The 24,805-nt window shown below is 31.8% G+C and overlaps 1 protein-coding gene across 2 annotated transcripts in view; it reads left to right on the top strand.

Moving 5' to 3' along the window:
• Shrm (Shroom) overlaps positions 1–24,805 on the top strand; it is a 135,706-nt gene that overhangs the window by 64,458 nt on the left and 46,443 nt on the right. Inside the window, exons 3-4 of one of the 2 annotated variants that reach the window (XM_065513369.1) lie at positions 136–455; positions 514–3,040. In XM_065513369.1, the coding sequence (XP_065369441.1) occupies positions 136–455; positions 514–3,040 (2,847 nt within the window). Of the gene's footprint in view, positions 1–135; positions 456–513; positions 3,041–19,188; positions 19,342–24,805 lie in introns of those variants that run through there. The other variant, XM_065513371.1, reaches the window with a different exon arrangement.

The raw sequence follows: 24,805 nt of genomic DNA, 5'->3' as shown, positions 1-24,805 counted from the left end.
GTGTGAGATAGTCTGTCAGTCAGTTCATACAAATTTTAGCAACATTAGAAGAGTGGCAAAGAAAATTAAGAGTTCCGCTTTCATTTTTCAAAACATGTCATGTTAATCTTTATTTTTGTTTTGTTTCTTTAATAGATTACGTCAGGAAAGTGAATTGTTATCACGTCAGACATCATCGCATCACTGGTCACAAAATGATTTGTCTTCGTTGGCTTCAACATCAGTGGCGGCATCGCCTACATCCCTACTTTCAAGCGGCCGTGATTTAAGTGAGCTGGGCAGCTGTACACAACTGCAGCAACAACAACAGCAGCAGCAGCAACAGCAGCAAATACAACAACATAACAATAGCTCTGAAAGTACATCATCAACGGAAACTCTTAAGTGGCTGGGTTCTATGAGTGATGTATCCGAAGTCAGTCATGCTACCGGCTTCTCTGCCATTTCCGAATCAGGTGAGTTAAAAAAAAAAAAACAAATCTGTTAATGTTATAACCAAAATCTCTTTTTCAGTTTCTACTTCACAATTAATTGTACACAGTTCCCGGGTCATGACGCCCAAGCGTCATCAAAGTGAGAGTGTTTTATATACAACAGAAGAACAAGCTCCTCAGCAACAGCACACGCGTAGTAGCAACATCCAACACTCTCCCCAACATAGTCCTGCCAGTTTACAGCCTCATATGTCTGCTCCTGTCCACAACAACACTTTGACACCCAGTCACAGGCATAGTCCTAGTTATCCGCCCATACACCAAACATCTCACACTTTGTATCGTCATCAACACAATCATCACAACACTTCGCCCGAGCTATCGAAATCAATGACAGAGAAAACTTCCTCCGAGAGCACACTCTCCAACTGTGATGTATTAGCTCAAAAATCCAATATATCGGTTACAATTTCAAACAGTGAGGCTGTGGTAACCATTTCACCACATCCTCCACCGGTGCCAGCACCCAAACCCAACTCAAATCTAAATGGCTGTAATGATACTATAAAGAACATCAACAACCTCGCTGAGTCACAATCCCAAACTAATATTTCTGCCCGATCTCATGGGTTACCCCGACAAAGCAGTTCCTTGGGCATGGTAGGTCACAAATCGGTTTCGGCTTCTATGGATTCTTTGTCTGATATCAAACATCCATACCGTAACAATCATCGCCTGTTTCCGGTCAGCACTTATACCGAACCTGTACACAGCAATACCTCGCATTTTGTTCATCATCCAAAGCCTCAGTACAGTACGGGATTGCAAAAACCACAAAAATCTCAACAGCCACCAACATCATCCTCGGCTTCCTCTACTTCATCATCCTCGGCCTCCAGTCCTTCGATGAGCGGTAGCCACAGCAATTTGCATCAACCCAAATTGGGTTCGCCCAACTATCCCCAGCCCAGTTGGCAATCGGTGGCTGCCCTAATTAATGATTTTGAAAGATCGAATGATCAACAACAACCACAAAAGTATACCTACTTGGATCCCAACAAAACACATCGTGTGCCAAATCCAGCTTTAAAAGCCTTTCAAAAAAATGCGGTACAATCCTATTTTGAGAGACAGCAACATCAGCAGCAGCAGCAACAACAACAGCAGCACAATCAAAATCATGCCCATTCCTTGGACAATCTGTCGCCCAAGTCGTATCAACAGCAACAACAAGCTACCATGAGACCTAGTTCCTTGCAAAATCCCACCAATGAGGGAGTACAAACAGTTTTACTCAGGAATTCTCTGCCCAACAATTACAGTACGACAACAGGACAAAGACCTTTATCGGAGGATAAAAACACCTACAGTTCACGCAATATAAATAGTTTAAACAATAAACCGCCTTCTCCGGCACCACCACCGCCACCTCCCAGATCACGTTCCATGATGCCCACTCTCTTAAGAAGATCCTCATCGGCCTCCGATTATGCGGAATTAAGAGATCAGTTTATTTCGGCTCCTCAAGAGAAATTGCAATCACAATCCATTAAAAATATTTCCAATTCGGAGAAATTCTCTTTTAATGACTGTGGCATGCCACCACCACCTCCGCCACCCAGAGGCAGATCATCAATGCCGCCACGTAGAACTTCCTCGGCAGCTGAGTATGCTGCTATACGAGACAAGGTGTTGTTACAGCAGGCAGCTGCTCTAACACATCAACAATTGCATCCACATCAGCATCAAAATGTGCCACCAACACCACCACACCAACACTTGGGTATTATGAGCAGCAGCTATCATCATCCCACACATCACGGCCATCATCATCCTTATCAACAACAACAATCACCACAATCTTATCAAAGCGGCTTGCCACCCATGGTGCCACCACCCTTACAAGATGGCTGGGTACCAGAGCGACCTCCTAAAAATCCCAACTTGAGAGTGCCTTCACCAGACCTACCACCCCCTCCTCCTGGCCTAGAAACCGAAACCACAATACCCGATGAACCTTTGCCCCCACCACCACCAGAAATCTTGCAACGTCAACCCATGGTAGATACCACAACGGATATGGTGCCCAAACCTCCTTCACCCAATAGACGCAACAGCTTTGCGGGAGCTTCTTTAAGAAAAACCAACTTCTTTACTAGATCACCCTCAAATGACAGTGTTAATGTATCGCCCAAAGGTCCGCCACCACTGATACCTCGTAAGCCAGCCAGTATTGAATTATTACATGTCTCCAGACCTTCGGCAGCCTCTCTCAATCAGCTGAACAGCACAAAAATTCAACCAGAACTCACCAGAGCCACCATTATATCGTCATCCACCCGTAAAAGGCCTCACAATTTGGCCGCCTCGTCTGCATCGTCGATACCAGCCATACAGGAAAATGTCACCATGATCAGCAATCACAATGTCAGACATTCGCCAACTGGTCTCAGTTCTCCATTGCACACACAAAATTCCAAATCTTCACCTCCACCGCCACCACTAATGCCAAGAATGACAAATGTGCAGCAGACATTGCTGACGCAACAGCCAGGTATTGGCAACAACAACAACGTCAACTCCAATCTAACTAATCAGAAATCAAGGTAAGTGCTTAATTAAATTTTACATTTAATTAATTGTGGCTAATATTATTTATGTATTGCATAGTGTCTACGAATATTTTATAAGTTTCATGTAGGATATTTGCTACTTTTTTTTGTGTCCGTTGTAAGAATAATAGAGTCATTAGTTTGCTGAAATTTGTGGTAATCTAATACGCCAGTATTTCATCATGGCAGAAAGCAAACAACTTACAAGTCTTTTTTTTTTTTGTTTAAATAAGTAAATAATAAGTTGGTGGTTGTGGCTGATAAACCTGGCTGCAAGCTATTTTATTATTTTTTTGTTAGTTGAGAGTGAGTGAAATGAAATTGACTTTAAGGCTTGCTGTCGTTTTGTCATGTTGTCAATTGCTGTCAATGTTGATGTATAGCGACTAGTCCACTCCCACTTAATTGATCTTATTTATTTTATTTCCATTTATTTTTTCTCTCCAGTAGTTGTAAAAACCTATGTTCAACTTGAGTTGGCAATTAAAAGTAATGGCAAAATATTATAATCAAATAAATCTTGACGTGTTGCTTTAACTTTGGCGGAGAAGTTTTGCTCAGTGAAAGGATAATTTTTACTCTTGCCATTAGATAATTTTGTTACATCAGAATAAGTGAAAAGTTGTTTGGAAGAGAACCATTTTCTCCTCTACTCTATAATCCTTGTGATTTTCAAATTCCATTATTGATTTTAATTGAATACATCATTGTAAAATCTAGGAGCTTAAATAATTAAGGACCAATAAAAAAAGAACGCCAACCATTAATTTGATCAACTTAGTGAGATGCCAACCAAATCGCTATTGTTTTCAAGACAAACTTTAGTGAGTTAAGGCATTTGTTTTCAGTTTATTAAGGAGAAAATGGTCACAATTCATTAATCGTGATTGGTTTGGCCTGTGTTTGGAAGTATTAAGTTGTTATATTCCAGATTCTGTAAAAAAAACTGTAGCATCTAAAAGACCATACATCTTTGAACACAATTTGCTTTTAAGAATGAATTTTAATTTTAAGTAGGAATTCTGATATGTGAAGGCAATATAGATATTTTAAATTATAATTGAAATTGTCTAATGATTAATGTTGCCTTTGAAATGTGGAAGATTTTGGATTTTAACTCCAATCATCTCATATGAAATCATTTGAAACTAATCAAATCGTGATTGATCTCAACAGAGACTTCAGCTAATTTAGGATTCTGTTTTCAGTTTATTAGGGAGTTAGGAGAAAATTGTCAAATTTCATCGATCGAGACTAATGCTGACGAATAAATAAGTATATTCCAGATCGTCTAAATTGTAACACCAGATTTTGACTGATCGTAACGAATGTCTAATTTATAATGATGCCTTTAAAATGTGAAAGACTTTGGATTTTAAATCCAAACCAATCATCTCATATCATATACAGCTAATCAAATCAGGATTGATCTCAACAGAGGCTTCTGCGAATTAAAGATTCTAATTTCAGTTTATTAAGGAGATAGGAGGAAATTGTAAAATTTCATCGATCGAGACTCATGCTGACGACTTATGGTAGTTTTAAATAAATATATTCCGGATAGTTTAAATAAATTGTAACACCAGATTTTCACTAATCGTAAAGAATGTCTAATTTTTGAAGATACCTTTGAAATCTGAAAGATGTTGGAGTTACATCCCAGCATCAATCAATCCTGATCTCAACACAAGTTTCAGCGATTTAAAACTTCTGTTTTCAGTTTATTGAGGAGATATGAGGAAATTCATAGATCCAGACTGGATGCGAATTAAGACTTCCACGTTCATATTCATTGCTGAAGTAGGCCTATTGCCTACGATCACGACAGCATCGGGATTTTTTTTAATTTTTTAGCATTTGTACAATTTAAATTTATTCAAAGTATTGGCCATTGTTAGCTATGACATTTTCCCATGTTTCTGGCAACATATGAATTCCGAGACAAAATAACTGCTCAGCTTTTGAGACCAAGAACGAATCAAGCCAAATTTCGGATACTTTGTTCCAAAGACTGCGTTATGCTTTGATCGAAACAAATAGAAGTCGGCTGGGAAAAGGTATGGACTATAAGGCAGGTGAGGCAAAACATCACAACCTCTTCTTTCTCAATAGTTTTTAACAGGTATTGCAACATGTGGACGAGTGTTCATGTCTGGCAGCATATTATGGGCGTTTTTCGGCAAATGCTCGCTTCAAAGAAAGCAGTTGCGTTCGGTACAGGTTCCATGTGATGGTCAGCAGCTCATAATAGATAGGACTCTTTTTCTCCCACCTAATACAGAACATTACCTTAGCGCCTTGGATATTTGGCTTTAATGTCGATTCGGCTGGTTGGCCGGGCTTCACATACGAACTCTTACTCTTTGGGTTATCGCAATGGATCCATTTTTCATCGCAAGTAATGATTCGATGCAAAAATGATTTTCTTTCATAGCATTCAAGCATCATTTCGGCCTTGCTAAATTGTCTTTTAAGGTCTCTCGTCTCCAATTCGTATAGTAAACAATTTCCCTGCTTTTGGAAAAATCCTGCTACTCGTAAACGTTTAGAAATTGCTGCTTGAGTAGCTTTCAATGATTTTGCAACCTCTTGTTGTGTGACAACAATATTCATGGATTAATGCCTCCAATTCTTGTTCTTCAAACGTTTTTGGCTGGCCTGGGCGATCATTGTCTTCCGTGTCAAACTTACCACTTCTAAACCGAACAAACCATCTCTGTGATGTTGAAACCAATGGAACACATTCACCATAAACTTTGAATATTTAGTTAGGAAGTATTTAATGTTCATGGCTGGATTAATATTCCAAAGGCAAACGATGTTGGAAATTTTAATTAGACTTGACTCCAACCGAATTTTAATCGTAAAGGTTTTATAAATCTTAATGTTGCCTATTTTGCTATTTTGTTGTGGATCATTCCAATGTTGGACTTTATTTGGATCTATGTCAACAAATGATTTTATGTTTCTGTTTAGTGCCTCTAATATCCTTAACACTGTTTTTGGGATTCGTATCTGGCGGAAGTAGAGCTTTGAGTATGTCTCTCCTTACCTTAATTAATTAAGCTTTTATGAGATTTTCTTTTCTTAATCCCAAGACATTGGCCTTTAAATTTAATATTGAATCTTCTTTTTTGAATCCATTTGCCGATCAAACGAGACAAGTGAAAATTGTGTAACATCAAGCTCTTAGACGTTGAAAGATTTCACATCTAGTTAACAAGTCAAGTTGCAGCTAGATATTTGAAATGTTTAGATCAAGATGTTGATTAATATCATGGATATAAGATGGACCACTTGTGATTGACATTTTAGTTTTATATGGATTTTGGAGCCATCGGGCTAGGAGAAAGGAATGTTGTGAAGAGTGCGAAGAATGCTTACTTGCATCTTTGTTGGTCTCAAAGCAAGATTTTTCATATTTTAGAGAACTACATGCTTGCAATTTTTTATGCAATTCGCACAATTCCTTATCGTGCTATTCCTTCCTCATCTTCCAAAGAGATAATTTCCTAAAACTTTTTATATTCCCCAAAAGTTGGATATTGCTGCTTTGAATATCTCTATCCTTCTGTTGTTAGTGGATCCCTCTAATTTATAAGAGGTAATTTTGCAGAAGAATCTTTGGTGGATCCAAATCAAAGTGTTTCCCAATACGGATAGAGAGACAAAGCGTTTTTAAAGAACGAAAACGGCGATGGATACTTGATAAAAAGTTTAAAGGTTAACTTGCAGCTAGATATTAGGTTGTTATCTTAAGGATAGATAGAGGAATTCTAAAGAATTTCTAATTAAGATCCTTGCCAAGTAATAAAGTGACGGAATGAAATGACTGTTTCGAGAACGGTGACAGTTTAAGGGTTAACTTGCTGTTAGATATTTGATGGTTCGATATTTTTTGTAATGTTATGGATAGTTATAGCGATTTTAAAGAGCTGCTTATCTAATTTGGATTCTTGGCAATGGATTGGGGAATTTGTACTATAAATTATCTTAAAGGTTGCTTGTCATAAGATATCTTGACTTAAATTAATATTTGCAAATTGTGAATTTGTAACCTTACGACACGGAGAAGCTACTATTGAATATTGGAAGTTCTTTTCTGATACTAAACTTAACTCTCAATGATTTCCATTGAACTCTCCTTTCCAAAATCTAAAACTCCTAGAAGCCACCACACACATTCACAAACATTTGACCTCATTTACTAGGCAGACTTAATGAACGGAATTTCAATTTTTTTTTGCCAGCAGTAGTTATTTCGTTTTAATTTTGTCAAATGCATATTTGGAAACTTTCAAAATTAGTAATGGCCATAAACACTTAACAAAAGTAAAACGAAACACACTCAGTCTGTCTGTCTGTCAGCCAGACACGTTTTCTGCAACATTTTTTGCCTTTGATTTCAGAGCGTATCACAAACAAACAAAACAAAAAAGAGAAGTGACTGTTTTTCTAAAACTTAGCAAACATGATTTTTTCGGTTTTGTTTGCATGTAATATAAGAAAATTGCAAAAGTGACACCCGCAAACGACCTTTGTGGCACGATTTATGATGCAACTTCTACTCATACTCAAACTGCCAGCATTAAAAATTGCTTCTTAAATCAACAGCCTTAAAGACAGAAAACGGCAAAATAGCGTCACCAACTTTATTTTCAAATCTCAAATAAGCTTTAACCGAAAAAACACTATAATTTTGTTTTATGGTTTTCTTCCTATTTTTTTTTACATTGTATTGGGAAAATAAAGAAAAATTGTCAGAAAATTAAATTAAACACAAGACTTGTCGCATTAAAGACTCCACTTTTATAAACGAATTTGTGCCACCAAATGGTAAATCTGCCTGCTAGCCAGCCAACCAGCCTGCCTGCCAATAGACGACAGTTTCAATATACGAAACCACCAAAAATATTGGCAGACAAACTCAGGCGATTACTTTTATTTTTTTTTGGTTGTTGGTTTCAATTCAATGTATCAAATGGGTGAATTGGGTGAAATATTTAGAGCTGTATAGAGCTTTTAGAGACAAGATATATTGGCCAAGATTGTTTGTTGAGCGTGTTTAGGCAGGCCAAGTCAAAGCTAAATTGTACATAAGCTTAAGCGGCAACAGCAGGCAACAGGCTTCAAACCAAACAGCAGTAGTAACTTGCAACACATCAGGCGTGTGCCGTTTAAGTCTATATATTTTTTGTCGATATTTCATCGTTTATTTGACGCTGTATCTGTCTGTATGTCCGTCTTTCTTTCTGTCTATCTATCCCGGGATTGCTTCTACCTTAGTGTGTAAGTGTGTTTGTTGGCAACTCACATCCATTTATACCTGATCGCTGTGCTCATGCACGTGGGTCAAAGTGTTGCCACTTCTAATTGTTTACACTCGAATGCTTTTTTAAACATACAATAATTTTTATTTTGGTTTATCCTAAGAGGTTTCTATAACAAAGTCAAACTTCACAAAATAATAGCTTAACAAAATGGCCATAAATTATCGACAACTTTTAAGTAGTGAGTAAAAATATAGCACAATTATATTTCATAATATTTTAGTTAAGAGTGTTTAAAGGTTTTATAGTGAGCTTAATAAGTATTAATGGTACTTGTTATATTTATATTTGCAACTCTGAAAATTTGAGTCAAATTGAAAAATGTTAACCCATTCTACTTTGGTTCCGAAATGCTTCTGATTTCCTTAACACTATTTGTGAAATTTCTATCAGGCTGAATTGATGCTTTGAGTTGTCTCTCCATATCTTAATTAAGCTTCTTTTAGAAAATTTCCATTTCTTGATCCCAAGACATTGGCCTTTAAATTTAATGTTGAATCTTCATTTTCGAATTACATTTGCCCAACAAACGAGAGCAGTGGAGATTTTGTAATATCAAGCTCAAAAACATTGAATGATTTCAGATCTAGTAAAGAAGTCAAGTTGCAGCTAGATCTCCGACGTGTCCAGATCAAGATGTATCATGTATATAAGATGGATCACTTGTTATTTAGAGTTGATATTTTAGTTTTATATGTATTTTGGATCCATCGAGCAAGAGAAAGGAATGTTGTGGGAACACGATGAATGCTTACTAAAAAGTTTATATCTTAGTTGGTCTGAAATCAAGATTTTTCATATTTTAAAGAACTTAATCCCTGGCAATTGCTCATGCAATTTGAACAATTCCTTATCATTCCTCAAAAGTTGGATAGTGCTGCTTTGAATAGGTCTACCCTTCTGTTGTTATTGGGTCCATCTAATTTATAAGAGGTAATTTTGCAGTAGAATCTTTGGTGGATCCAAATCAAAAGTTTTCCTAATATCATGGATAGTGAAACAAAGAGTTTTTAAAGAACGAAATGATTTTGATTTTATAGTTAAAGATGTTGGGTCTTTCTGACAAGGAGTTACGAAAACGGCTATGGATATTAGATAAAAAGTTTAGAGGTTAAAGGTTACCTTGCAGCTAGATATTAGATTGTAATGTTATGGATAGATGGAGCGATTTTAAAGAATTTCTTATCTAATTTGGACATTTTCCAAGTGATAAAGTGATGAAATGAAATGACTGTTTCGTGAACGGTAACTGTTTAAGGGTTAGCTTGCAGTTAGATATTTGGAGCTTCAGTTCAATATTTTTTGGATCCTTATTGTTTGCAGAACCTACACAGAGAAAACAGATTCGTGATAGCAACCGAATTTGTTACCAATCGAATGATTCGGTTGCAGACATAGAATTTTTCGGTTCTATCAAGAGAAAGTCAGTTGATAAAGAAGATTTTCAGTTGAAGCAACCAAACTTTTGTTACCCCTTCTAAAATTTTGTAGTCACAACTGTAAAATTCGGTTGCCAAGGTAGAATCATTCGATTGACACAAATTCGGTTGCTATCACGAATATGTTTTCTTTGTGTATTATTGACTATTGGATAATGTTTTCTGAAACTAAATTTCACTACTTCCATTTAATTCTGAATGATTTCCATTGAACTCTCCTTTCCAAATGTGTTTCTTGTTATCTTACTTAAGCTGCTTTTTGGAAATTTCATTTTCTTGATCCCAAGACATTGTTCTTGGATTTTTGATCCCACGGGCAAGGAAAAATTAATGTTGTGAGAACAGCGACGTTGTTGGTCTCAAATCAATTTTTCACATTTTAGAGAATGCGATCCTTGGCCATTATTTATATACTTTGTACAATTGCTTATAATGAAAATGCTTGTGGTAACGTGATGTAATTGAGCGAACGTTGGGTTTACAATTTGTGAATTTGGATTATTCTTATATGAAGAATCTTTTCCAATGAGAAAACTTCCTAAAACTTTTTATATTCCTCAAAAGTTGGATGATGGTGCTTTGAATGAGTGTATCCTTCAGTTGATAGTGGATCGTTGACGAATCCAAATCCTAAGCGTTTTTAAATTACGCAGAACAGTTTGAGAATTTGGAAACTTATCGTTTGTATAATCTACTATTCAATATTGGATGATCTTTTCTGAACCTACATTTCACTACTTCCATTTAGTTCTGAATGATTTCCATTGAATTCTCCTTTCCAAAAGTATCTCTCCTTATCTTAATCAAGCTGCTTTTAGGAAATATCCTTTTTTTAATTACTGGGGCAAAGGAAAAGTAATGTTGTGGGAATAGCGACGATCAAAAAGTAAAAAATCGTATAATAGAAACGCAATCTACGGAAAATTCTAAGAAAGTTTCCTCAAGAAACCATAGGTCTTAAATCAAATCTTATCTTGAGCATTTCGTCTTTTATCCAATAAAAAAACTATTAAAAAAAATATGTATTGAAATATCATTGGATAAAAGACGAAATGCGCAAGATTTTGATTTGATATGGTTTCTTTGGGAAAATTTCTTAGAATTTTCCGTATAAAAAAATCTACCCGCCCTAGTTTAGAGGCTATTCTGCAGTTAAATCTTTGTTGAATTTTCACATTTTAGAGAACGCAATCCTTGGCAATTGTTTATCGTGTAATTCCTTGTGAATTTGGATTATTCTTGAATTAGAATTATTCTCTTTCAATGAGAAAATTTCCTACAACTTAATTATAATTCTTTAAAAGGTGGATAGTGGTGCTTTGAATGAATCTATCCATCTGTTGTAAGTAGGAATTCAACAAAAAATTGAGCTTTTTCCCGAAATGCTTTAAGTTCAAATCGTAGGTACGGCCAACTTATGAGAGATAATGAACTAATTCTTTTTGGGTTTTATTTTTGAATAAAATCTTAAAGAGAAATTCTTAAATACTTAGAATTTGTTTAGAAGAAGTTTAAAATTGGAGTTTTGAAAATGATGTGAAAATTTGAAAGTTGAGTTTTAAAAATTATGTACTTTTTGGCCGCAGAGGAGAAAGACACAAATTCTTTACAGAGCTTTTATGGAACTTAGGAAAATTGAAAATGTTAAATGAAAGTTCCAAAAACAATCACCCTTATCGTGGTTGGCGTAAACGTCATACGCCTACGACAGTTTCGTACTAGATTAAAGAAACAATTTGCATTTCATCTTTAATCTAGTACGAAACAGTCGTAGGCGTAAGACGTTTACGCCAACCACGATAAGGGTGAATAATTTTTTTTTAATTTTCCTTTACATTCAATTAGGAATCAATTCAAAAAAGAATGAACTCTTAAAGTAATGAATTCGATACTTTTGGATTATTAATGAATTAAGTGAACTAATTAATTCCTGTTGAATAGTTTGAATTTGATTCTGTTCTGAATTAAGAATAAATTCTTTCAAAACATTGTTTTCAACTAACTTTTTCTTCTCCACTGCATTTGTCTAATATTAATATTTATGTTCATAGAAACATTTTTCATTTTACAACCATTGAAATTTAAAAAAATAATATATATTATCAAACGACGTTTTAATTCCTAATTAGGTTAAGTTGAGATTTTTTTCAGTTGGCCCCATACTAGCAAACTCAAAACCTAAGCGAATGAAAATTGAAAAGAAAATCTTTTATATTGTAAAAACCAAGCCTAAATTGAAAATTGTCCTTTTTTTTCGTCTTAATTTTAAATTGAAATGACAAAAACACACCCACAAAGTGTTTAACCTCTTTTTGGCGGTTAACAAAATAAATCATTACGATATACAAAGCAGCAAGCAACAGTTAAATAAACTTAAAAACTTTAATTTCAATTGACCATTGTTTTCATCTTACACAGTCTAAAACAGTCAGTCAGTCTATTGTTTTTTTATATTTTTTGTATTAAAGTACGAGGAGAGTATTTCGTTTCATTTCATTTGCCTGCTGATGTAATTCATTCCATTCCTACATTTGGCATGTCTCGTAAATTACTTTATTTTTGTTTTTTGTTTAGAAAAAAAAGATCAAAAATTTAAACTCGATATTTTAACAAAAGGGGCAACAGTATAACAATAACAAAAGAATGCACAATTTTGAAAAATAAGCTCTATAAAAATAGTTGTGGAAATAATACAAACGTCAACATAATGTTTAAAACTGTCAGTTACACAAATTATACAAATTATCGGCGGTAATATTAGATGGTCTTTATTAAGATATACATAAGTACAACAACAGTTACAACAAGTCAGAGTGTGCCGAATCTCGTATACCCCCAATAAATATGTGACAAGAAAATATTTTTCTGATATAGGGGTTATATGGAGGCTAGGGTCAATTAAAGACCGATCCTCAGTTGGTAGAAAGAGTTAGGTTCATGTATATGTCCAATTATATCACGATATTAATTATTATAAGACAATTATGAATGTTCAAGTAATTTTGTGAAGGGGGACCTTGTGTGGGGACTAGGTACAAATGTTGCCCGATTTTCGCCATAATTTACAGTTTAATTTCAGAGTTCTTAGAACTAATTTGGGCAAAATTGTATCAGGATTACATCAGGACAACTGCTCAAACAGTATTCCGGGGGGACATTTGTATGGAGTCTAGGTGAAATAATGGGCACTATCGTATTTTCAACATACAGACAGACAGACAGACGGAAGGATATAGCTAGATCATCTTAGAATCTTACGAGAACTCAGAATAGATATACTAATGTGAGTCTGCAACAAATACTTTGATGTGTTACAAACGGAATGACAAAATCATTATACCCCCGTCTATTTTGGTGGAGGGTATAAAAACTCTAAAAGCAAAAAGTTTTAGCTGAAATACAAAATCCTCAATGTCACTTAAAGATCATTATTACAAACAAATTGTTACAGAATGTTTCAGAATGTTAAAAAAACACAAAATTACTACAACTAACTACAATTTTTAAACAATTTAAAGTTCTTATTTTGCAATCAACTCAATTTCAAAAAACTCTAGAAACATTATTTTAAGTTTAAGTCAGAGGTCATTCATTCATTCATTTATCTATATGCCACAAATCTAAGTGTTAGTTAGAAGCAGTTAATAACAAACAAAAAAAGTGTTATTTAGTTGTGGCCACAAATTCAGTCTATTATTCATTTGTATCATTTAAACCTTTTTTACTTGTCTACACAATAATGCCACTTAACACCATGCGTTCGTTCGGTTACATTTGTCTAAACTAAAGTTTAATTCTATTGCATTTCAAACAAACACACATTTAAACAGATAACTGAAATATAAAAAATAAAGATAAATAATGTTTTATTTTTCTATTCATTAAACTTTGTTGCAAATGCTGGTCTTGTTATCGACCATTTAACACCAAAAACGTATTGTGTATGGAAAAAAAAGGTGTGAAATATTTTGTTTAATATGAGGAGAGTATAACTACATATTTAAATAAATCCGTACAACTGTTTTAATGATCGCAAGAATTTTTCCCAATGCTTAGGTGCAACATGTGACCCGTTGGGAAATTAATGATTAGTTTAGTTAGTTAATATGTAGATACTTTAGAAACGGCCTATAATTGCTATTAACTCTACTACTAGTTCAATTAATTGATATGATACCCAGCAGTTCTAGAGATACTGTCCCGAACTAGTGATCATTCACTAGCTACGCGACATGTCATCAGCAGGGGATCAATTGATATTTTTTATATTACAATGAGACTGTCTGATAGCTGGTTCCAAGTAGTCAGCGCATTGGATTCACTTACCGGTTACATAGAGTCAGTTATCTTACTAGCTACCTAACTGGTTACTACATAACAGTCCAATAATCGATTGCTTGAAACAAACCTTTCCCCGACTCTTCAATAGAGAACTTTTGGTGGGTAAAATAACTTTAAACTAAACGTTTAAAGTTATTACTATAGGCTACTATAGGTTACTTAGAGTCACTAAAGTGACAATTCTGACACCGACCACATGTAAAGAAAAATGCTGGAAATAAGCTCTGATATGAATTTTTGTCTAACTAAAATAACGTTTACTCCATCTGATTTGTAGCCAAAATATATAAATTTAACCTATACCTGTCTAGGTTTTGAACTAATATTGAAGGTAAACAAGTAAGAGTGCCGAATCTTATATACCCTTCACCAAATTATACTTCAAAATTTTAAATATTTTTAGGTAAACAAAATTTAATTTTTTTTCCAGTTGTTTTTTTCATTTTTTAGAAAAAAAATTTTTCGATTGTTATTTTAAAATTTAAATTTTTTTTTTTTAAATTTTAAAAAAATTTTTTTTTTGTTTTTTAAATTTTTTTGTGAAAAAAAAAATTCGGGTTAAAATTTTTTTTTCCGATTTTGACCCATTGTAGGTCGAACTTACTATGGTCTTATATACGTCGTTGCAAATTTCTTTGAAATATCTATCATTAGATATCCATATTGTCTATATTAATGTCTTAGTAATCCAGATATAGGTCAAAAATCGAGGTTGTGTTGGTAATTTCCTCATATCTCAGCCATTTGTGGACCGATTTTGCTGATTTTAAATAGCAAAATTCTCGAAAGCATGTCTGACAGAATTATTGAAGATTTGGATCCCGAAGATATCTGGGGTCTTGAGAAAATTGATTTCAACAGACAGACAGATAGACAGACATGGCTTAATCGACTCCGTTATCTATAAGGATCCAGAATATATATACTTTATAGGGTCGGAAATGAAAAATGTAGAAATTAAAAACGGAAGGGTATAATTAAGAGGAAATTAACGTTATATGCCTTTGGGACGAAAATGATTCGAAAGAAATGGTGGTCAATTTGGATCCCATAAGATCTAATTATATTTTTAAAAATATCTGCTAAAATAATCTAATGTTCACTTTTTAAACATTTGCAATATGAGCTTATTTTGACCTCAAGGATCAATTTGAACTAAAATTTAATCCTTAGAGCTCATGATGATCAAAATCTGCTAATAAATACTAAATAATACGTAAACTTTTTTTGAAAAATTCCAAATATTAAAACATTTGCCCTTTGACCCCTGTTTCTAAACGGTTAACGTTAGCAGATTTCAGTAAACTCTTCATTATATATTTTCTATGGATTGAGCAATAATATTTTGCATTTGTTTTATGAAAACAAAGCAATAGTATAATAATAGTTTTCCCGAAATTCATAAAGCTCAAATGGCAGGTACGGCAAAATTATATTTTTGGATTTTATTCTTAATAAAATCTTAAAAATAAATTCTTTCATTTTTAGGATTTCTTTAACAAAAATTTGAAAAAGTTTGAAATTGAAGTTTCGAATGATGAAAATAGTCTTGCGTCTAGGCGAGACGTTATAGAAATATTCAGTATTGTTCATGTGGAACAAATACAATAAAAACAATTAAGAGAGCTACATTCATCTGTGCCGAATCTTATACCAAATTATACTTTAAAATAAAAAATTTAAAAAAAAAATATTTTAATCTTTATTTAAATTTTTTAGTGGAAAAATGTTATGCCAAAAAAGTTTTTTCTAAATTTATTTGCTTTAATTTTTAAAAAAAAATTTCAAACTTAAAAAAAATTATTTTTATTTAAATTTTTTTTTTAATTTTTTTGTGAAAAAAATGTTGTGCCAAAAAACTTTTTTTTTAATTTTATAAAAACTTTAAAAATTATATTATTTTGAAAAAAAAATTCGGGTTAAAAAATATTTTTCCCGATTTTGATCCAGTATATTTCCGACTTACTATCGTTACAAATGTCTTTGAAATATTTATCATTAGATTTCCATATTGTCTATATTATGACTTAGTAATCCAGATATACATAGATTAAAAATAGGTCAAAAGTCGTGGTTGTTCTGGTTTTTTCCATATATCTCACTCAGCCATTTGTGGGCAGATTTTCTCGATTTTAAAAGCAACCGAACCGGGTATATATCAGATATATTGATGTATGAATCATTTTTTTAAGTTATTTGGGGGCTATGGAAAGTTAATATCAACGTACAGACGGACAGATGGACATGGCTATATGGACTCCACTATCTATAACGATCCAGAATATATTACTTTGTGGGGTCACAAATAAAAAATATAGAAATTACAAATGACAAAAGGAATGACAAAAGGAATGACAAACTCATGGTCAAGGGTATAAAAACGCAAGAAAACTTCTTATCCGGCATTCCTTTTCGTATGACATCATTAATAATGAGAGTGATTAGCAGAGAGCAGCCATTTTGTATTGTTATCAGGGCTGGAAAAGATATGAAAACAGGAGAGTCATGCAAACACATGAACTCACTCATTACAGTGAAGCTGAACCCAATAGAGTGTTATCAAGATGCAATGGTGTGATAATTCCAATCATGTTCTTGTAGTAGAATTTTAAAAAAATCAATTTTTTTATTGAAAATTCTGTGTGTGTTTTGTATTTTTGTGGTTGGATTTTAAGAAAATTTAATATTTTTATAGAAAATTGTGTGTGTGTTTTTTGTATTGTGGTTTTCATAGAAAAGTTTGAACATTTTGTGTATAACAGTATTTCCTATAGAAAATTTGATTAGCAGAATTTTTCTATAAAAATGTTCATGTATAACAGTATGATCTGTAAAAAATTGTCTTGTATAACAGTTTTTTTTTCAAATTTCATCTATAACAGTTTTTTTTTAAAATAAATTAATGTTAATAATATTTTATGTATAACAGAATTTTCTATAATAATGCTTATGTATAACAGTATGATCTATAAATAATTTCATGTATAACAGTTTTTTTTATAAAAAATTTTATGTTGACAGTATTTTCTATAGAAAATTGTCTGCATAACAATTTTCTATAGAAAATTTAATTTATGAAAGTTTTTATTATAAAAAAAAGTTATGTATAACAGTTTTTTAAAGTTTTTTTTATAAAAATTTCATGCTTACAAAATTTCCATTTGCTCAACCTCTGGTTATTTTTTATCGTGACGATATACTGACAGTTCTCATACAAAAATTATATTAATTGCAAGTACAGTTTACTCTCTCTTAAGCGGACGCGTCACATAAAGGGACACTTTTTTCAGTCCCAAAAAATTCTTTGGGATTAGTACACTGTATATCGTTACAAAAAACCATTGAGAAAATTTGAATTAATTTTTCATAACGATCATAAATTTAATTTCATCCCAGATTTCAAACAAAAGATTATAACAATTTTAAAACAATTAACAGCTATATTAAAAAATAGTATAAAATACAATAGCATAACTTTAGGGTCTCAATAATAATACTCAGATAAATTACCTTTTATCTAAATTTTAAAAAAAAATATTAAATAATTTGAACATCTATTATTTGGCATTGCCAACCACTTAGCAAAGATTACAACCTTAATAAAGAAACAAGCCAAGACAATAACCCCATAACTAGAAATAAATTTGTATCTCAGGGATTTGTTTATACTTATAAAAGTATCTGCTAGTTTATAACAAAAATATCTATTAGTTCAATATAAGAGAAAGGAGAGAATACATGTATAGATACTCTCGCGCTCTTTTGCTCTCTTTGTATCTTCTTTAGGGTCATATTTACTTAATGTAAACAATAAATATACACAAAAACTACTGCTGCTACTGCTAACAGCCAGCAAACACAACAACAACAAGCATATGCCAAAGTCCCATAGCCAAACGGGGCATATGGATTTCTTTAACGAACAACTGGTTTTCATACGAGTAATAACTAACGAACGGTTAAGACGCTTGATGCAAATAGAAGCGCCGTGAAAACCAAAAACACAACAAAAAAATTCATTTTAAATACTTTGGCTTTGTGGAATTAATAAAAAAAATATTTATGCCTACTTACTACTACTATAATTAAACAAAAAGAAAATTTACAAAACAGAAAGTAAAAAAAGTAGTTTTTTAAATAAATAATATATTGTTTAACAAAAGTGTTAAAAAGCTAAAGAAAATTTTTGTTAACATTTATCAACTAACTTTCCTTTGTTAAATTAGAAAATGTAAACTTTATTTTGAGTTGAAACAATTGTGAAATTCGGGTTTTTTAAACAAAAATTGCATTGTTAAAAAAGTGTGTTAATTTTAAAACAGTCACAAATTGATGGTAACGATAGCAACAGCTACAACAAAAACACAAATTAAAATAAAACCTCTAACACGAGTGTTAAACAATTTTGCGTGTCAATTGATTATATTCAAATATATTTAAAAAAAGTTAACAAAGTGTGTAAAGAAACTGTGAAAAAACCAGACAAAAAATAATTGATAATAATTTGTCATTAAATGTTACAAATCTACAATTGTTTAACAATATTTAGGTCAAACCCCGGCTTGTTAGTTGCTTTTTATTAAAAAAAGTGATGAAAAATAAAGAAAAACCTAAATAAAAACAGCTTAAACTGAGAAAAAAAACGCGGAAATTTTTATTTTAATACGAAAAGAAAAGCCAAACGTCATAATAATAAACAACAATAATAAAAATAAGTTGACAACTTAAATTGCATTTAAAGCAGCGAAATCACAATACAAAAAATAATAAGAAGCAGCAGCATCTTTCTTTATAAAAACAAAAACCTAAACAACACCAACAACAAAAAGAGCAATGTTCGTTATGTTTTCTTTACGATTAAAGTGAAATTGTTGTTGATTTCTTTAAACGGTCGGTTCCAAACTTGTTTTTCTCTTTAAGTTTGTTGTTGGTCTCAAATTTTAACTACTGCAAAAACAACAATTGTTATTACTAAGTGAAAAATAATAAAAACAAAACAGAAACAAAAACAACATAATACCAGCAAAACATTAACAGCATTTATTGTTGTTGTTGTTTTGTGTGTGAGCAAGTGCAAAGTAGTAGTGCGAGTGTTTGTGCACTCTTGTGTCAAGTTGGATTACTCTATTGTGGATACCGTACATCAATTAAAAATGGTGTTCGGTGGGAAATTTCGTATCAGAAGGTAAATAAATACTTACATCCATACCTAGTTAATACAATAAATAACTAAATAAATAAGAAACATGATTAAACTACATATAATTTTCACATGTTATCATTTAATGGCAGTCACTAAAATCCTAATAATAATAATGGTTAACGAGTAAACACAATCAGTGAGAAAGAGCCAGTGTTTGAAAGGTATCAATCAATCCTTTTGTACTAGAATTTGAAATGTCACCAAATAGGGCTATGAATGATTAACAAGAATCCCATAGATTTAAAAACTATGTCATATAAAAAATCAGTTGTTGTCTAAAACTATTCTAACTAGAGGTAGGAAATTGTAGTCTTTCATCAACAATAGAGTATAATTTATTAATCTTTACATCTATAGATTATTAATTTAATATTTTTATTCATTATTAACAAACAAATTATTAAACATTTTCTGGTTTTTAATATATTTTATTAAATTATTCGTTTAATATTTTATATGTTGTCTTTTTCGGTCGATTAATTGAAACTTATGAACTTTTATTCGATTAAAATACAACTGTAATAATTAACAACCCTAGTACAAACCATTTTTCGATTAATTAAGTATAATAGAATAGTTTATTTCAAAAACCAGACAAGCAACAAATTATTGATTTTGTGTAAATCAAAGAAAACTTCCTAGCTCCCTAACAAAATACTTTTACAATATTGATTTTTTTCTTTATATAAAAACTTTTTTATATATAAGTATTGCACTTGACTGGTTTACGAAAAATTATAATTTTATTAGGAACTTCAAAAGTATTAAAATGGACAAATAAAGGTAAATGCATCGTTTAATGCAAAATTAAACACGCATTTACCTTTACAAAACAGTAATCGCCCAATAATTCAATTTTGAATTGTTTGTTGCTTGACTGGTTTTTGAAATAAACTATTCAATTGTAGTTTAGTACTATTTAAAATTTAACTATTACTAAATAAAGATAATAAATTTCCAATATCTCTGTTAATTAAAGATAAGTGTTTGTTCCTAATCGATAAACTGAAGAACTACTGCAAAAATTCACATATAAGTTCTATGTCAGATTAGACTAGTCAATTATCTTGACATATGTATGTATGTGTTCAGGAAATATAGCTTGATTTACAAAATATATCTTGACAAATTCAAAGTAGCAAATGTTTAAATTTATTTAAATGCTAAGAGCATGAATACTTTGCGGTAGATTCGTTCTACGTAATATTTTTTCGCTTATTAGGTTTATACCCAATTCTTACAAATAAATGCGTCGTTTATAGTTCTTATTCCCACTCCAGACAGGATTAATCTTTAGAAAAATTACGTAAGAGTATATAAGAGTATATACAAAAAAGTAAAATCTAGATCAGATAAATAGGGTATCTGATCTAGATTTTAATTTTTTGTATATACTCTTATTATAGGGTATGATCGGATACTCTCTTCCAAAGTGAAGCGTTTCCAAGAGAGAGTTTTCAGCACCGATCGAAACAAATAGTAGTCTGACGTTACATGGCCTGGAATATAAGGTTGGTAAGGCAAAACTTACCAACCACTTCATTCTAAATACTATTTAACAGGTATTGCAACATGTGGCCGAGCCTTTACAGATTTCAGCAGCTCATAATAAATAGGATACATACTTTTGCTTCCACCAAATACAGAGAATCACCTTAGCGCCATGGATATTTGGCTTTGATGTCGATTCGGCTAGTTGGCCGGGCTTCACATGCGATCTCTTACACTTCGGATTATTTTAATAATCCATTTTTCATCTCATGTAATGATTCGGTGCAAAATAATTTCCTTTCATAGCGTTCAAGCATCATTACGGACATGCTAAATTGTCCTCCAAGGTTTTTTGGCTTCAATTCGTATGGTTTCCAATTTCCCTGCCTGCAAACCTTTTTAAAATTGCTGCTTGAGTAGCTCTCAATGATTTTGCAAGCTCTTGTTGAGTTTTATAACAATCTTCTTGGAGTAATGCCTCCAATTCTTGGTCTTCAACAATTTTTGGCTGGCCTGGGCGATCTTAGTCTTCTGTGTCAAAATCACCACTTCTGAACCGCACAAATCATCATTCGCACCTCGATTCAGATGCAACACATTCCCCCTAAGCTTTGGTGAGCAATCGGAATTTCTACAACAAAAAAAAGAAGTATGTAAATCTTGCCGATTAAGAACCCTTCAGGAAGAAATGAAGAATACAGAAAATTATGGTAGACATAGCAAAATTAGAAATAGGAAATAGATAAATAGATAACAATCCCAGGAGATTCCATGAATGAACTGTTCTCCCAAAATCAAAACACGATTATCTACCATAGGGCCATCCCAATCCCTTAATTAAGCCGAAGATTTGGTTTTTGAAATCACTCGAATCACTCGGATTTTAAAAACAACAATACCTTACTCATATATAACTGATTTCTACCTAAATTTCCATAAGTTTAATGAGTGAACCAAACATGTAATGGAAGCAAGATTTTACTAAGTCTTACATTATCTAATTAGCTGATAGCTCCAGAGATTAATTTTAATCTAAGTAACTGAGAGAAACAGGTACAAATTATTGAAATCTAAAATGATTTAACTCCTTTAAATGCCCTGCATTGAAAAGATAACATGCATACATATTTATTTATGCTCAAAAACAGAACTTAATGTGTCATTTAATGGCAACAACTGCAACGTAAATAGATACAAAATTTACGAACAGTATTTAGGTTGACATAGGACTTTTGCTATAGGGGTAGTATGTTGTCATAAGGGTAGCAATATGTAGGGAAAATTAAAATAAATAAAGGTGGTATGTACTTACACTCACCTTTTAAGACCAAAGAAGAAAGTGAACATCCTGCTGTGTGTCAAAATTTACCTGAAAAAAAGCATAAGGAATGAAAAATAAATTTCATTTTCAAGGAGGTTTTCTATTAAGGTAAAAGTCTACTTAAAAACTATAGGCACCCTGCTGGGTGTTGACAAATGTTGCAAGATGCAAATAAGATTAAACTAGTAATGCGGGGATATTTTACTATATTTAGATTAGTATTTGGATAAACCAGGTGTTAAATTTAAAAATAAAATGATAAAAAATTAATTAACTTATCAAAGTTATATATTAAATAAAAATAAATTTTTTAAGATTAAAATGTTTTAATATTTTATGTGTTTTTAAGTTAATGTGCCATCAAGTACCAACACAAAGGTTATCAAATATCTCTAGCCAGTCTATTTACTGTTTTTTCAAGAATCAGGGATTTTTATTGAATTATGACTATGATAGAAGTACACACAACATACATATTATCAATTAATTGATAATTGTATTTTTCTTTGGAACGGCTTTGTTTTATTACATTTTCATTTTCAGTTTTTTGCTTTTTTTTTGCCACATTAAGGAAGTTAATAATTAATTAAATTGTTTAATTTATAACAATACCCTCAATATAACAAAAACCAACAACAGCAACAACAAACTAAGTACGTAGTAATAATTATGAATAAGGCAAAAAAAAATATATTTTTTTTTGTAAAAAAAAATAAATGATTAAAATATAAAACAAAAAGAAAAATAAACTGATAAAGACAGACTGAATACACAATATAACAAAAAAATGCATTGTGAAGGAAATTATATGATTTTTTTTTTGAAATAAATGCTTCAATATTACAATATATTATAAAATAATCTATTCTATAACATACTATATATGGCATAAAGACATACAGACTGCTGGGATTGTGATATGTACTCTTATTCATATTATTAATTAAATAAAATTTAAATAATATTATGGTTTAGTTTTTTAGATAATTAAATTAACAAACTGGTTGTATACATTTAAGGCTTAAAAGTGTAAGATTTAAGCATAATTGACAAGATTAAACATGTTTTGATTTTGTAATACAAACTTATATCCTTCAAAATGAATGACAGGTATTATAAGATGCAATGTTGAGAGCAATTAAAAGTCGCCTTTTAAGTTTGTTTAATTTTTTATGGAAAAAAGCTTTTATTAAAGCTTTATTTTTACTAAAACCCAGTTAATTATTGCTAGATTAATTGTTATATTTCATATTTTATCCCAAATTTAATAAGAAAACCAGTAATATATGCTAAATTAAACATTTCTCCCTTCTATCTTTCTAAACGCCTAAGTTTATGCAGCGAATATGCATCATTGTTTTGTTACGTTGCATTTTAACGGTTTATTGCTGTTTGCGTATAACGTAGCTTATCGAAAGCATCCTTTGCGTGCGTAGAGAAATGTAAACAAACCACAGTGATGTCAACAAATGTTGAGCGTTTTCTGGCGTCTTTTTCGCTAAAAGCTTACATTTCAAGTAATGGAAGTTGAACCTCGTTATATGAGGTATCAAATTAAAGGTATTTTCAAGATCTATCACAGTAAATACCGGATAACTCAATAAATAAAGAAAAATATGCTAAAATTTTAAAATTAATAGAAAATATTTCCATATTTCATAAAATATGGGTATATTTTCACAAATTTAGCATTCGACATTGGATAATTAATGATGAGACGATACATATACAGATAATTACCTTAGCGCTATGGATATTTGGCTTTAGTGTCGATTCGGCTGGTTGGCCGGGCTTCACATACGATCTCTTAGACTTCATGTTATCGTAATGGATCCAATTTCCCCGCTTTTGCATGAATCCTGCTGCTCGCTAACGTTTTGAAATTGCTGCTCTTGTTGAGTTTGAAAACAATCTTCATGGAGTAATGCCTCCAATTCTTGGGCTTCAAACTTTGTTGGCTGGCCTGGACGACCTTTGTCTTCCGTGTCGAAATTATCACTACTCAACAGCACAAACGACCTCTCGCACATTGAAACCGATGGCACACATTCATCATAAGCTTTGGTGAGCTATCAGTGTGCTTTAGCAGCACTTTTGTTTTTCAAATTAATGAAGTAAAGCAAAACTTCCAGCATATGACGCTTTGTTGGTACAAAATTCGACATTTTCGAAGCAAAAAAAACTTTGTTGTTTACATTATAATATTCAATAAATAATTGAGAATAAATGACAGACATGTACCCTTCAAAATGACATATAAGTTATTAAAAACAAAAACTGCGTTCAAAAGATATGTCATCTGTTGTAAATCCCGCATTTTCAAACAAATTAACTTAAAAATATTTAAATTTACTCGTTTAAATCCAATTAAAATATTAGGTTAAAATATATTTTGAGATGCGTTCCCTTAATAGTAATTTTAGCCTAATGTAGTACTTAGGCATAAATACTTGAAATTAATTTTGTAAATATGTATTTCTTTTAAAAAATTTTAACAAAATTGAACTTGACCTATCAGGGGTTATCAATTTAAAAAGTATTTCCCACAGTGAGAAAAATATGCTTAATAAAGTAATAAACACTTAATATAAATGTTTATTTACTTAAACATTTTGATGACTAATAATTAAATTT

This window comes from Calliphora vicina, chromosome 5, assembly GCF_958450345.1.
Source record: "Calliphora vicina chromosome 5, idCalVici1.1, whole genome shotgun sequence".
In the NCBI taxonomy this organism is placed as follows: domain Eukaryota; kingdom Metazoa; phylum Arthropoda; class Insecta; order Diptera; family Calliphoridae; genus Calliphora; species Calliphora vicina.
The sequence above is the reverse complement of the archived record's forward strand: the minus strand, read 5'-3'. Positions and strand labels throughout refer to the sequence as shown.